Below are 16808 nucleotides of genomic sequence, written 5' to 3'. Positions count from 1 at the left end.
CTTGTTGGTGTGGGGAAGCCTCCACATACACAGTGGAATTGGGTGGGTCTCGGAACCCTTTTCAGCTAACAGCCATATCAGTGAGCCTGGAGGCAGATCCGCCCTGAGCTGAACCTCCAGTTGGCTGACAGCTTGACCAGAACCTCACAACTACCCAGCTAAACTGCTCCTGGATCCCTGACCCACAGACACAGTGAGATGATAAACGCTTGCTAACTGATTTACTAAGTTTTGGGGTAATTTGTTACACAGCATTGAATAATGTAAAATCCAATAGCTAAAGGGACAGATCCTGCAACAGTTAGAAGACTGTTCCAAGAAGTCAAAGACAAAAGAATTTAGCAAAAAGTTACACAAAGCTCAGAGGTTACTTCCTGAAAACATTATATATAGTATTTTCCATTAACATAAGAAATTCATGACATTAGACAAGAGAATGGATATGCTTCAGATTTGGCCATGACTGTAGGAAAAAACAAAAGAGCTGAAAGGATCAAAACCACTTGTTTCTCCTGCAGGAACAGCTTCCTGTTTTCGTTACAAAGGATTCATGCTTAAAATAACCATCGTAAAGCATGCCGAGGGTCTGAGAAGTCAATGGCAGGAAGCCACAACAAAGAGCCCTGAATGCAGCCCGACAGAAGATGATTCCTCCGGAGAAAAGGACCCAAGAAAGGCTAAGGAAAAAGCTACCCTAGCAAATGAGTGGGATGTAAAGTGAGGAAGGCCCATCAGAATGCGGCTCTCCTCTCAGCATCTGCCCCCCGCCCCGCTCCAGCAATGAGCAGACTTGCTAAAGTGGCAGGCAGGATACCTCTCCTCCAGCCGGCATACTCTTGCTGACAGCCAAGAGTGTGGTGACCCACGAAAATTAAGCTAATGAAGGAGGAGAATAGTGCTGTAAACTTTGAATATTTTATTTTGATGCATTTTTAACTGTGAAGTCTGGAAAGGATACACCAAAAATTAAGGATATTATATCTGCCTGTTTCCACTACATTAGGTTGATTTCACTGTCCTACATAAGGCAAACATATCAGAGAAACAATACATGTCGAAATGCAATTCAGTCAAACTGGGACCCAGACTGAACTAGAGAAACTCCTAGAGTTAGATTTGTGGTCTAGCCAGCCCAATGTTTTGTGGCCAGTGGGGGCCCAGGGCATCTATCATGAGAGGATAGGCATGTTTTCACTGACATCAAATCCTAATGCTTGTGATTCATACCACCCAACCACTTAGCCCTTTTTCCAATCTACAGCTTCTGTTTTCTTATGGACTGGGAAGTAGACAGCTAAGTTTATAATGATGTGTCTGTTAACAGAGTCAAATAGGCAAGGCTTAGTGTTTATTGGGGAATTCTGTGAAGGGACTTATGAATCAAATCAGGGTCAAACCAGACAGCTGCTGAGAATCCTACTCAACTAAGATTTTATAATAGTCAATCAAGTCACCCAAAGGTACGAAACAAAGGCTACAGAGACTGGTAATTCTTCATAGGCATTTTTTCTACCTCCTTTGTCTATCGTCACTATTTCTATTCAACACCTTCCTGGAGGTCCCTGCTAGTTCATTAGGAAAGAACCGAAATAAAAGGTATAATGATCAGAAAGGAAAAAGTAAAAACCGACATTATTTGCATTTGTGATAACTGATGGTATATGTAGAAAATCCAGAAGAGTCTACAGTAAGAATTAATAAGTCAATTTGGCAAGTTTGCTGGATACAAGTCAATGTAGTATTCCCATATACTAGCAACCAAAAAAACTAGAAAATTAAAAATACTATTTATAATGATACACACACATAACACACACATACAAGGATCAATTAACTAGGAATATATTCAATATCTAAAGAAAAATATGCAAAAGCTCACCACTGAAAACTATTAAAACACTTAAAAACATTTATTAAGACAAATAAATGAAGCTAGTCATGAACTTGAACACTTGATATCAAATTGTCAATCCTCCCCAAACTAATTTACAGATTCAACGCAATCACAATCAAAATATCAGAAGGTGTTATTTATTTATTTACTTATCTATTGGTAGAGATTGACAAGCTGATTCTAAAATTAACACAGATATTTGACGGACCTACAATAGCCAAGGCAATCCTGGAGAAAAACAAACCTGGAGGATTTACACTACCAGGTATCAAGACTAAATGAGATGCAGCCATTCTTGAAACTGTGTTTGATGCTGCCACTGGAAATTTCATCCGAAGTACCCACCCCCACTTACCATAAGTCAGCTAGTTTAATTCATTTTTCCTTTAAGTGTTTATCTAAGATCTCCATAACATAACTACATACATATTGCTTTAAGTGACATTTAAAAGGCTTATTCATAATAACATCTAACACACTTCATGAATAACTGCTAAACCCATTAATTTTGTCTCTTTTTTTCTAAGCAATTTTTCAGGTGACTTCGATGAGAACAGTTAAGAAACTAACATCTTGAGGTACATTAAGTTTAATGTAGCTTCTCCAATGAATACCGTATTTTTCAAAAATAACTGAGAGTGCTCCATATTCTGAGAAACTTTATAAAGATTGGTTATAAAGTGAATCTTTCTTTGCTGAGGATAATTTTTGATGAAAATATCTCACTAGATATTAACTGGACATATATGGTACATGAGTGACTGAACAAATGGACATATGCCTAACGCTTTAGGGAGAAACATCCAAATCTGCAAAACTGAATACATGGAACATGTGTGTCCTTGGCTAAAGGCAGGCAAAAGCAGAATAAAACTTTAGCCGCAAACTTTTATCTTTCAACCTAATATCCCAGAAAGGAAAAGGGCAATTCAGAACACACTAATAACATACAGAAAAACATAGGCAGTGCTGCTTTTATAAAATAATTCCCATACTTCATAGGGAAGTGACCGAAACCAAAAATATTCCTCCTCTAACACAAATCAATTGGAAATCTCACCCGCCTTTTAAACTCTGTTATTTGTTCTGACAGTTAAGACCCCACAAACACAAAGACAACTGTTCACAGACCAGTATTTCTGGGCCTACTCCAGAAAGTCTGTTCGATATGCTGAGGTTTCTGCCTGTCTTTAAAGCTTGTGGCCTGAAATTACTTTTCTTCCTGGCAGCAACTCTAGGTCCAGCAATACTTTTAACATTAAAAATAGTTCCCTCACTGCATTACTTGAAATTTCTAAAACAACTTCTATTTTAGACTCTAATTTTATGTAATTCATTTCTTAATGAGCAACTTTCAGTTACTAAGCTAGCTGCATTTGAACTTTGTGGCATGAGAACCCAATAGAGACTTTTTTTTTGTAGAAATTTTTCTCTTGGCTTGGTTGAGGTCGTAAACATCAATTCAGGATACCTTATAATTATTTTACTAAAATCTGGAGGAGAGTTACCTACATACTCCAGGGTATCTTACAATGTAAGACCCAGCTTGGAGTCCATGTATCTCTAATAAGAACTACAGTCAAAATCATCCTCTCAAGAGACACGTACTTGTCCTAATTATTTATTCATATGGGTGTCCTAGGTAATATCTTAACCACCCAAGTCTGCTTAACTATGTTATCTTTTACGATTTGTTCTGTGAATCATGGATTTAAAAAAAAAAAAAAACCAAATAAATGTTACCATGAAACACTGGATGTTCTCACACGGTTCACGAGCTGAACAAGTTCCTGAGTATTTCTGGGTTACCTTTAAATAGCTAATGTGGTCACAGACGTTACTAGAAATATGCTAATGGATGTATATAAGCACTGTATAACTATGGAACGCTTCTCTTCACATCAAACCCCTCTGTATGTGTTATTATAAATTCCAAAATAAACTGTCTAAATCCTAAACACAATTTTCAAAATGTGTTAACCAGATAAACTCATTTCACTCTCTGCCCTTCTATTATATCACAGACAAGAACAAAAGGACACAGGCTCGGGTGCCAGAGGCCACAGCACGAAGGGAGTGTTCTAAGAATAAAAAGGGGAAACTCATGAGGATCTAGCCCATATATTTAGAAAGGGAAAAAAGATTAAAAAAAAAAACATTAGTTCTACACTGTCACTGTCAGCTACACCGAGTGACACAATTCTTAATAGGCTATCACTCACCTAGGGTACTTTTTAAAAATTCAGATTTCTGAAAATGGTGGTCTGAACATGTGTTTATCTTTAAACTTCCTCTCCAAATCCTATTAAAATGACAAGAAACAAACAAACAAAAAGAATAAACCCACAAGAACAAAAAGAGTAAGAAAGAAGAAAAGAGATGTTGACAACATTTTGGATAAGTGCAAGTAGATGGGCAAGAAGTAATAAACACTTAGCAGGCTAGGAAATGTGGAAACTTTAATGTCTGTGAGGGTGGGGGTGCGGTGGTTATCCACAAAGGCTCAGGAATTTGAGGTACTCCTGAAAAGATGGGTGAGAAGTGGGACTAAAGACAACAAGTTTTTTAAGTCTCTGTAAGAAATAATTATGGGTTTAAGATCCCTCTCCTACTCCACATAACAAGGGCCACCCCCCCTCCCCAATTCAACAGAAGGTGGGAGGTTCACTCTCTGGAGAAATGAACCAGCGAGGTTCTAGGCACAGTGCGAGCAGGGGTGCAACACATGTGAGGAAGAGGAGGATTTGGGAAAGTCTACTCTTTGGATGATACTGCGGTTGAATGTACTGCGCTTAGCAACAGAAGGAGAAGCAGGGAAGATGTTTAACTGCATCTGTTCTGCTGAGCTTACCACAAATTATATGGTTTGTGATATGGTTCTTCAGCCATATTCATCAAAGTCCTTTCTAGAAAGACCTACGGAAATGGTAGAACATCTAATAAGTCTCTCCTATGAAAGAATAAAGAGATTCTCTACGACTCAAGTCATGTGTGTGAAAGCAAATTTTGGCAACTACGCAGCAGCATGGCCTGGGGCAAGAAGTTACGACATTTTAACTGGGCACCGAAGGAAATGTCCACATGTCATTAACTTGAGGAATAGACTCCTTCCCTTTTTTTCCTTGTCACCACCTCCACAATTCTTTTTCAAAGAAAAAATAGTTTAAATTACATCTTAAATGTGTATCTATCAAAGAAAATGTGTGAGAAAAACAAATATTACACATGAAGCTATTCCAGAGAACAAAGATCTGCCCTTGCAGTACCTGGACAGCTTGGATCTTTTTTTTTCTCTTTTCTTTTTTCTTTTTACTGTTGTAGCAACTTTCTATGCTATAAATATTGAATGACTTAACAATCTGGATCAGAAGGAAAAATGAGAACGCCAGAACCCAAACATAAAGTGTACCATCATTACAAAGTTGGAGAAAAAATATCCCTAAAGCATTAATACTAAGTATCATTCCTGCTAAAACTCTGTATTATTTGTAGAAAAGAATCCTCTTGATAAAATACATCAACCATTAAGTTTTACTTACTCAGTGGATGCATTTACCAGTGGAGAAATATGTGCCATTGCTCCAAGGACCACCCCACACTATCCCTCCACATCCAACTTTTTTTGCCATTTACCCCTAGCCACCAAGCCTGTAGGCACCAGATCAAAGTCACAGACCTTCTCCCTCAGCCACATCAGGACGGTCCAACCTGGCCTCTCTGTGCTGTCCCTCTGCCACCTTCACAGCAACAGCTCGGCAAATGGCCCCCAGCTTCCTGTCCAGAGAGCGAACCCCTGCCTCTCTGGTGTACCTGTCATCAAAGAAAAATATTTTATTTTTGGCTAAACACCACCTGTAAAAATAGAAGTCATGTGATTAACAACTATCCTAAAGGAAGTGTACATTTACAAGTTTATTACAGTTTCCTGAGTACTAACTGCCTCACCTTTAAAAATTCCTCTGTATTCTTATTTCTTAAATATTCAGAGTATTTCCAGCTACAACTTTTCCTTTTATATAGAATATCTTGGACCATTATGCTATAATTAAAAGTGAATTATTTTATTGGTTCTTCAATTTATAGCACCAAAGTAAATTTAGCAGCACATAAAACATGATTTACTCCTTGATGATATGTGTAAGTGCTTTCTTAAAATCTGTCGATTTAAGAAAATTCTGATAAATTTATTATACATGAAACATTGCTGAAAGAATCAGAAAAATAATTTTTTTTCCAAACTAAAGCAAAAATAATTGGAGACAGAAATCTAGTCTTTACCTGGAACTGTGCTAATTACCTCTATTTAGTGTCTTTTCATTGTAGAGACTTCTAAAGAAAGAAATATGCTAATGATGCAAGCATTGTGATATAGTGGAAAAGTTTCTAAATGTGGTTAAGCAGAGCTGTCTTAAAAAACATATATGTTAGACTCAAATTCCATAAGCCACTTCATCATCCTTTATACAGTACAATCATTTTTGGCCACCCAGCTCTGGATGAGTTTGAATGGACAGCATCAGCTAGAGAATGCAGTTTTATCTGAAAAATTGGATTTGATTAGGCAGCCAGACATATATTCAAGACTCTGGGGAAGCAGATTTTTTAAGTTCTGAGAAAGGACAAATAAAATTCTTGGCTAAACACTCTAAAGTAAAAACTAATTTCAATCAAAGGAATAGGAAGATAAAGGAATAAAGTCCATATTATACAAATGCATGTAATTTCAGTAAGAAAGAAAATAGGGAGGCACTTTAAAAATAAACAAACCAACATGTAAAAACAAAAACAAAAACCCAATGTAGCTTCCTAGACAACTATTTGATGAGCTCAGATGAAAGGGTTTGGACAAAAGATGAAAGAGAAGGGCCTGAAGATGCTTACAGAGGGATGGTCTGAACATGCAGAAATGGTACCAGGAAGTTCAGAATAAACTGGAGCTTGCCAAAAATAATAAGGACATCAACAACAAGGAAAAAAAACTTTTTTAGGTGTTTGGAACAATCGTGGGCTAGGAACTAATACAGACAGTATAATATTAACAGAGACTGGAGGAACGTAGACACAACTGCTGGTTTGGTTTAGTAATTTTAAACCAAAAATGGAAGAATCACCAATGTCAAATAAGAACTGGTTAATGTTTCCTAACCATGACTAGATGATCATGAAGATGCTAATTTTCAGAGGACATAAAACTAACGTACTGGATGATAAGATGAAAAAAAAATCAATTTGCTGCAATGGTAGCTGAAACTAACATGTATATTAAAATATACATAATTATAAACATCTACATCTGGGCTTTAAAAAATTCAACCCTATAAAGACGGAATTAGATAGACCAAGCGCAGCAGAAATTCAAAGAACTAAAGGTGTTGGGTAACTATATGTGCAATAGGCAAGAGGATAACCTAAAAAAGCTAAGAATCTCGGGCTTCCCTGGTGGCACAGTGGTTGAGAGTCCACCTGCCGATGCAGGGCACATGGGTTCGTGCCCCGGTCCGGGAAGATCCCACATGCCGCGGAGCAGCTGGGCCCGTGAGCCATGGCCGCTGAGCCTGCGCGTCCGGAGCCTGTGCTCCGCAACGGGAGAGGCCACAACAGTGAGAGGCCCACGTACCGCAAAAAAAAAAAAAAAAAAAGCTAAGAATCTTGAGACAGTCATAAAATAATACAGTCAGAATAAGAAAATCAGTGGTCTTCTTACACCGTGAACTGTTTAGGCTATGTCTGAAACACTGAGTTCTGCTCTGGGTATTTATTTTAAAAGAGACATTGACATCACAGAAATCTTTCAGAAGAAGACTGATCAGGAAGGTGAAAAGTCTTGAAAGTGGGTCAAGAGGAATGGTAAAGAGAATAGGACAGGAGATCAGCTCGGTGCTTTGTGACTGCCTGGAGGGGTGGGATAGGGAGGGTGGGAGGGAGGGAGACACAAGAGGGAAGAGATATGGGAACATATGTATATGTATAACTGATTCACTTTGTTATAAAGCAGAAACTAACACACCATTGTAAAGCAATTATACTCTAATAAAGATGTAAAAAAAATTAAAAAAAAAAAAAGAGAATAGGAATATTTAGCCTGAAGAAGAGAACATTTATGGGATGTGGACCTGACAGCATTTTTTTTTAATACCAGAAAGGCTGTACAAGGGAGGAATTAGATTCTAGGTGTACATATAGGGCAGAATGGGAAAACTATAGGGAGGTGAATATAAACTCTTTTATAGCAATTATATTTACTCACCAAGGAGTGGTCTGCAGCAAGCACTGTAACTCAAGCAGTCTAGTCACCCTGGGAGGTAAGGAGGGCTAGATGACTGCTAAGACCTCCTCCCCTCCTCCCAAACACTATGGGTCTATGACTACGACACAGGAAAAGACGAAAAACACATGAAAGATGAAAGCCTATGTCCTAAAAGTTGGGTAACTCACTAAATACCCAAAACTTGCCTGGAGTAGCAAATACCTGTCCTGTTTTTATAAAAATTAAAACTGCTCAGAGAAATTTCCTAATGTTCACAGCTTTTAATAGCTGATGTTTCGAGCTAACAAGTATATAAAAAAGAAATAATTCTCCAGGCAACAACTGGGAAATACAAATAGTGATTATTCTTCAAGTCATTAGTATTTAGCTCCAGATAAGCTATGAATGGATATTTTTCTCTATCACTCATATTTTACAGATGGGGAAGCTATCAAAAAGGTTAAGTGACTTGTTGAAAGTTACCCAAAGACATGAGAGGTATTATCTGGAATAATGATATTTTTGGAAGACTCTGGCGCAGAAATCACCTTCTTTATTTCCCCTGGCATTATCCACACAATAAATCACAAGTTAAGAAAAGGAACTCCTAGGTCAGATTGAGTCTTACTTGTTTCATAAGTAAATTTAAACAGACTTCCAAATAGACTTCCTTAAGAAGGCTGGCTTAGATCAAAAAGCAGCCTGACTGGCCAAACTCTAAGTCAAAGTTCAAAACAGAGGGAGACTTCACTTCTTTTGAAAAAACAGTGGTTACTGGGAACGGGCTGCATGAGGAGTCCTGGCAGCCTGACACAATTTGCCAGATGATGCAACAGACCTGCAATACTGAGCCAGGAAAACTGTGAGAGGCTATTGTAGATAGAAGTTCTCAACAGGATATATTTTCCATTCAAACATGCAATCTATAAATCAGACTCAGCAATACTCAACTCAGATAATTTATGTGCTGCTTGCCATGGGCTTAACCACTTGGTAGCTAACTTGGGAAAATACCTTCTCTGTTGTTCTGGTGTTAATTCTGAAGATGAAAACACTAAGGATTTTTTAAAAATCTCTCAAAGACAAGAAAAGAAAATCTGAATAACTTAAAACTGATGTCTGAAAGTACCATCTCACTCTCAGGAGAATTCAAGTTTCAAGATCCTGGGACATAAAAGGTGTCTCAATATTTTCCATGTTTTTAAATTTATCAAATTAATCCCTTATATTGCAACAGTGGAAAAGTTGAAATTATGGCTCAACTGAAGTCCTTAGTTATCTATGAAGATACTCTAAATGCCTTCCCTGTGAATTTCTGCCTAATACAGAGCCCTGTGTAAATCAATAGTTATGGAAATGCTTGCTGGGAATCTGCTGGAGAGAGAGAAATGGATGCTGTGAGTTGCCAGTGAAATAGGAATCTCGTTTTCAGATTTGAACATGACTGAAGCCTCAGGACGGCTGACTAACCTGGTGATGATGTCGAGAGTAGTAACCTGAGGGATCTGAATCTGCTGAGGAGTCAGCCCATGCTGTTCCAGTTGCTTTGGGATCAAGTGTCTGTGGGCAATCTCTATCTTTTCCTCTTGTGTATACCCTGGAAAAGAAGCGATTTTGCTTTGTGATTATTCACATTGCTTCCACAGTGCCATGCTTCATTAATAAATCCAACACAGATGCAATGGATCTTGGATTTAGAATGAATTTAAGTATGACTTCAACTAAGATTACAATCAGAATAAAGAAATTTAATCTCCAATCAATAATTGTTAAAATTTCCAACTTTTTCACAAACAAAATAAGCACTTACTAAGTAAGCACAGTGTTTGAAAAGTCTTCTGATTAATGATATATCTCTCAAAGAAGAGAAAAAAAATCTCAGTTTCATTAACTTAGAGATAATTACCTCCTTAACTCAAATGTGAGTTTTTATTATTTAATAGGAAAATAATATATCCCTTTTCTTTAGCATAATTTGACACATAATTGAAAAAACTGACAGCAGCAACAACAGAGACCTCAATTAAGACTTCAAGGGAAGAGCTGCAAAGGAGCTATTTCCAGAACTCCGACTATAAACTTTAGCAACAAACAAAACAGAAACTAAGACTTCCCTATAAAAGTTTTATTCTTTACATGTTGGAATTATACATATAATTTATATATTTAAAAGACTTCGTGGTCTTATCTACTTAAAAGCCTCAACGAGTATAAATTTACTTTGTCTTTAAAACAAATGTCCCCCACAATAATTGCCCCTTTCCATTTAACAAGCAAAAATTAAAAAGATGAACTGACAAGGCATCTTTTGAGTAGAAAAAGGCAATTAAAAACATCAGAAATGCTAGAAGATAGGATAACCAAAAATGCAGAAGAAGGTGGCATCATATGTCCACCTCTGCAGCAGCTGCCCTGATTATTTCACTTCACGTTAGTATATCTTATGGATTTTGATTTGGAGTTTCCAGGCAACTGGATCCCATTACTTATTTTAAACTTGCTTGCACAAAGCAAGTTTAAAATTCTCCACCATATTTTAAAATTAAATACAGAGACCTGCAGTGTTCGCAGATAACTAAGAAATCCAATTATCATTTACTGGAGAGTGAAAATATATTTCAGTTTAATATGAAATATATATTTAGATTATACTCTATTTTTATTTTAAAAGATACCCACTGACATTTGATCTCTTCTAGGGAAAAATAATTCTGAGGAATTTAAATAAGGTGAAAACACTGGGATTTATTTAGTGTTAATAACTAAAGGACTTTTTTTTACACACTCCAGTGAAGGAGAAGACATGGTAAAAAAAAAAAAAAAAGTATATAACTACTTGGCAGATTCAACTATAAAGAAGAAGAATTTAAAAGCACTCTGTACTTTTATATAAAAATGAGGCCAGCTGTAATAAAGAGAAAGTTTTAGGACGTATTTCTTAACAAGAATAAATGATTACTTTCCAAGAGATGGTAAAAACTTCAAAATCTGATAGACAGGAAGCTACACTGGGAATGTAAAGACCTATTTTTGTGTTTTAGACACTGACTTTTAAAAAAAGAAATTATTTTTATCTATAATTTTAGAAATTGCTTCAAAGAAGAATATCTTGTTTTGCATAAAAATGATCATTCTTTTATGCTAAGTTAAAACTGAAAGTGTTATGCTGTATACAATGTACATACACTCTTGTCTGTCGTGGTTAAAACAAACAAAATTTTGCAAAATTTTGTAGACTTTGAATCTACAATATATAAAAGCTGGTTTATATGCCAGATTCCGAACTTCTGAAGATCATACACTGGCAAATCAACTTTTTACTCAAAACTCCACAGCTTGACCAGTTTTAAAGAGTTATGCTCAGAAAAGCAAGAAATAGCTTTTTATTGATCAAAATCATTATTTAACAATCATTATTTAACAAAATAATGATTTTGTTTACAAATCAAGTACCTGGCACCTGAATGATCTCCATTCTGTCCAACAAAGCAGGTGGAATAGTAGCAGTGGTGTTGGCAGTAGCTATAAAAAGAACTTGGGAAAGGTCAAAGGCCACATTTAGATAATGATCTGTGAAGTTATGGTTTTGTTCAGGATCCAACACCTGTGGGAGAACAATAAACATTTAAACAGATTCAGTAGTTCCAAAAGAAAGCTGTATAAATTAAAACATGATATTTCTGCTCAATACAGTTAGTTTGGGAAATATGGGGATAACACTAAAAACTAAAACTAAAATTTTTTGAACATATGTAAGCACAAAGAAGGAAAAATTAGCCATTCAAGCTGTTCTCAAATCTACTAATGACTCACTGTGTGGCCATAAATAAGTTATCAATCCTGCAGAACAAGTTTCCCTCTTGGTAACACACCCTCTCTTACCTGCTATGGGAATATTAAGTAAATCTGTACAGCATTTTGAAATTCTTAGGTAACTGGTAAAATAATAATTAGTATATTCCTCCTCAAACATTATCAGAAAGTCTTTAACAGGTTTTTTTTTCTTTTGGTTGCATCACAGCATGTGGGATCTTAAGTTCCCTGACCAGGGATCAAACCCACGCCCCCTGAAGTGAAAGCACGGAGTCCTAACCACTGGACCGCCAGGAAATTCCCCTAACAGTTTTTTAAAAAGTAAAACCTTTTTGTTTATAATGAGCAAAATATTACTATCTCTTAAAAATATTTTAGTTGGATAAATGAGATAATTTACCAATTAGGTTCTTAAAACGTTGAACAATTGTATGTTAAGGAGAATATATCTTCTTAGATTACTGCTCAAATGCTCCAAGTCATAGGCACGCGCAGTGAAGAGGCCTACACTGGACTTAAAAGAAGGCAATGAGTGGCTTCCACATGTTCTAACCTTCAACATATTACCACTTTCACTTAGACTAGGTTAGTATAGATATAAATAGGGTTGACATGCACAGGCAAAAAGGAAGCAAAATGACTAAAATACTTACCACTCACAATTTTATTATATAACTATCTTTTTCTTGCTTCTGATTCCCTTTCTAAAGTTTTACTTGTTTTTAAATATATCCACAAGTTAATTCGAAGCCCTTTACTCTTGAAAACTCTTGAATGTTTAACTTTTGTTAAACATTCATTGTTATTGGCAACTCAGTGTGTATCTAGAATACAATTCCTAGAAAGTTCTACTATTCCTATTTTCACAAGACTTAATAATGTTTAATGTTATAAAAATGTTACTTTCAAGTCATCAAAGACAATTCTAATCATGTTCAGCATAAATTGGTTAAGTGTAATATTACTGTCTACCAACTACCTGAAAACTGTTTATCTATGTATGGCAATCTTAGTTAAACCCACTGTCTAGTTAAATAAAAATCTGTCATTTAATGGCTATAATTAAATTTAATACATACATGTTAGATATGTTACTGTTAAAGTGAAGTAATTTTTTTTCCCTTAAAATTTTAAGACACTGAGGTTTTGGGACATCCCTGGTGGTGCAGTGCTGAAGAATCTGCCTGCCAATGCAGGGGACACAGGTTCAAGCCCTGGTCCAGGAAGATCCCACAGGCCGTGGAGCAACTAAGCCCAGGGGCCACAACTACCGAGCGTGCACTCTAGAGCCCGTGAGCCACAACTACTGAGCCCGCATGCCACAACTACTGAAGCCCGTGCACCTAGAGACTGTGCCCTGCAACAAAAGAAGCCACCTCAATAAGAAGCCCACGCACCGCAACGAAGAGTAGCCCACGCTCGCCACAGCTAGAGAAAGCTTGTGCACAGCAACAAAAACCCAATGCAGCCAAAAGTAAATAAATAAAAAATAAATGAATTCATAAAACAAAAGACACTGAGGTTTTAAAAAGTAGAAAAATTAATAAAGCAAGGTTCCTGAGTTATGACTGAGGTCTTTTAAAGTATATTACAGGATACCTAGGTTATGAGGACAGAAAATCAGTGATGCTCAATTTGCCTACCTCCGTCTTTTGTTTAGGAAAATACAAAAAGATATGTAGAGTTTAAACAACATCAGAAATACTAATCATTAGTCTGCCAGATAAAAATCATTTCTAGCAACCACTACTCAGATGAAACCTTAAGGTAAACTGGTGAGTTCATGGAGGGACAAGAATTACAGTCAGAACTTTCTAGCCATCAAACCTCTACTTTTCCCCCAAACTTCAGAGTCAGGGCTTCCATGGCCTTCCAATTCATCCACATAAAAGAGCAGATTCCAAGAATGACCAGAGCTGTTTTTTCTCTTCTCCTGATTAAAAGGTATTTCTACATAAACCTGAAACTGTAATTCCTACCTACGGAGTATGACTAGGAATGGAAACAGCTGTGATATGACATTTTATTCTTAGGGACGTGAAGTCAGAGGTGGGATAAACTCTGGGAAGAGGTGTATGCTGAGAATTTTTCTTCAGTAAGTTTCTGGCAAAAGAAGAACTACAGATGTTTGTAGGCAATCCAGGAACATACTCCACTTATTACACATGATGTGGCAACTGTCATCTTTAAGTATGATAGTATGGTGACACTTTTTAAAAATCTATATCTTTTAGGCATAGATGCTAAAATATTTATGAAAAGATACGATGTCTGGAATTTGATTCAAAATAAATAGGAGTGGGATGAGGGAGAATGGGTAGGAATAGATGAAATAAGATTGGTCATGAGATGGTAATTGTTAAAGGTAGGTTATAAGTTTTATGGTTCATTATCCTATTTTATCAACTTTTGTTATGGTTGATATTTTCCACAACAAAAAGTAAAAATAAATAAATAAAGTAAAATAAAGTAACTAAAATCAACTCTGGAAGCCACATACAAATACTATAGAAATTAAATCAGTGATGATGACAAAGTTGAGAAAAATGTCCAGAGCACAGCAGAAAAAGGCAGTAAAGCTATGTAGGGGAAATATATGGAAAAAATAAAGATATCTAATTCACAGATAATTGATATTAACTAAAGAAGAGGTCTCAGCAAATGTAAAATCAGATATAATTAAAGAAATAACCAAGAAAATATTCTAGAAGACTCAACACTACAGATTGAAAAGCCTTAGACTCCTCGTGTGCAATAATAAATGGCAGAATGTTAGGATAACAACTACAGAATTTTCAAGCAAACTTATGACTACTTTAAAATGCTTTAAAAATATTTTATTACACAGAATACATTCCACAACACATAAGTTACAAAGGATAACAAAGTGAACACCTGTGAACTGACTACCCAATTGTGACTACATCTGTATTTTGTGTTTAGATCAGTGGTCACCAAAGTGGAATGTTTAGAATAACCCACCAAAGTGCAAGTAGAAAATATGAGTACGTATATTCATCTTTATGTATCTATAAATACTAGAAAGAAATTGTTTTTTAAAATATTTAATATACAAAATGAAGTAATGCCCTTACTTGGAATACATGTTACACACATGAGATATTCTAAGAGAAGAGTAGAAATCCTATAACATACCAGGCTGTGTGGGGCCCTCACTCATCTGCTTTAAATGTAATTATAGCACAACTGCAGTCCATGTGTGCCTGATTAACTGTTTTTACAGAATATAAATGGATGAATGGAGTGATTAAAAAAATTCCTGCAAAGTATCATTAAAGATAATAGAGGCAAAGATGTGAACAACAAGAAAATGATAAGAGTTGACACTTTTACTTCTGGAATAAGCTTTGATAGCCACATTATAAAATAAAAACAATTATCTAATTAGAATACATTGTTTTCACTAAAAATAATTACTTTAAAAAATTTATTCTGTGTGTGTTTTACATATAAGTATCTAACATTAGTACAATGGTACATTTATGTTATGTTTATATTACATATTTATCCTTTGTTATGGATTGAACTGTGTCCCCTCAATGTGACTATATTTGGAAATAGGGCCTTTAAGGAGGTAATCAAGGTTAAAAGAGACCATAAAGGTGGGGCCCTTGTCCAATATGACTGGTGTCCTTATAAGAAGAAAGAGAGAGACCAGGGATGCATAAGCACAGAGAAAAGGTCATGCGAGGACACACTGAGAAGGCAGCCATCTGCAAGCCAAGGAGGAGACCTCAGGAGAAATCAAACCTGCCAACAACTTGATCTTGGACTTTAGCTTTCAGAACAGTGAGAAAATACATGCTTGTTTTTTTAAGCCACCCAATCTGTGGTATTTTTGTTATGGCAGCCTTAGCATTCTAATACACCCTTATTACATATGTATTTATATTATAGAGATATAGTTTCAAAAATTTTAACTGATGGAATATGTGAACAAAACATATGGGGATTACTGGTGCAGACAACAAAGAGACATTAGCAAATATAAAGGGCCTCAAAACATAACCTATAAACAAATCCTTAAAAAAAAGTAACCTGAAGATATATTCCATCTGAACAACAAATATATCAAAATAAAAGGATCAGAAGCAATGAAATCATTTAAGCCCAGAATTCAAATAAATGTATGAGTACACATTTTTAGAATGAGGGACTAAGGAAGTCTGAAAATCTGCTCCTCCATAAAAGCAATGAGAACTAGCAAATGTTGTCAAAATCAACTTTTTCAGTATTCCAGAAATTAACTTGCAACAACTTGTTTATTCAGACTGTGCCCCACAACAAAAGAAGCCACCTCAATAAGAAGCCCACACACCGCAACGTTTTCTTATTCAAGAAAAACAACTGAATCTCAGTAAATATAACAAGCTTTATGGTCTATTAACTTGCTTTACTCCCTCCTCTTCTCCCAAGTTCATGGTAGCCTTGAAAACTAATAGCCTCACAACCACAATAGCTGTGAAAACCAGTTGCCTAGCAACCCCTATAAGGGGCAGAATAAGATTAGAGCTCTCCAGAAGCCACATCCCCAGAGAATGTCACCCACCTGTCTGAAAGTTCCCTGGAAAGGCTCAATTCTCAGGATTTATCTTTATTTGACCTGACTCAGAGAACACTCTGTGTGAACAGCCCTATACTCAGGGCATTTGTCAAAAACAACTGACAGCAATTGTTTAACACTGCAGCTGCCTGAGGCACTGCTACCAGTTGAGACTAACAAGAGGCTGATCAAAAAACTTAAAGAAAAAAATCTGGGTGATGAGATATTCATAGAGGCTTTTGAAAAGCTCTGAAATATTCCTAGGAATCTAGGTTATATATATGTATAGG

General features: G+C 36.1%; 1 protein-coding gene across 1 annotated transcript in view; it reads right to left on the bottom strand.

Annotated features, from left to right (window-relative positions):
* Positions 1–16808, bottom strand: part of LONP2 (lon peptidase 2, peroxisomal) — a 99648-nt gene that overhangs the window by 28447 nt on the left and 54393 nt on the right. The window contains exons 9-11 of the mRNA XM_032611791.1: positions 11595–11745; positions 9612–9738; positions 5571–5704 (exon numbers count right to left, since the gene is read on the bottom strand). Of these exons, the coding sequence (XP_032467682.1) occupies positions 5571–5704; positions 9612–9738; positions 11595–11745 (412 nt within the window). The remainder of the gene's footprint in view (positions 1–5570; positions 5705–9611; positions 9739–11594; positions 11746–16808) is intronic.

Source organism: Phocoena sinus, chromosome 19 (assembly GCF_008692025.1).
Source record: "Phocoena sinus isolate mPhoSin1 chromosome 19, mPhoSin1.pri, whole genome shotgun sequence".
Lineage (NCBI taxonomy): Eukaryota > Metazoa > Chordata > Mammalia > Artiodactyla > Phocoenidae > Phocoena > Phocoena sinus.
Note: the sequence above shows the minus strand (reverse complement) of the source record. Positions and strands in the feature narration are given on the sequence as shown.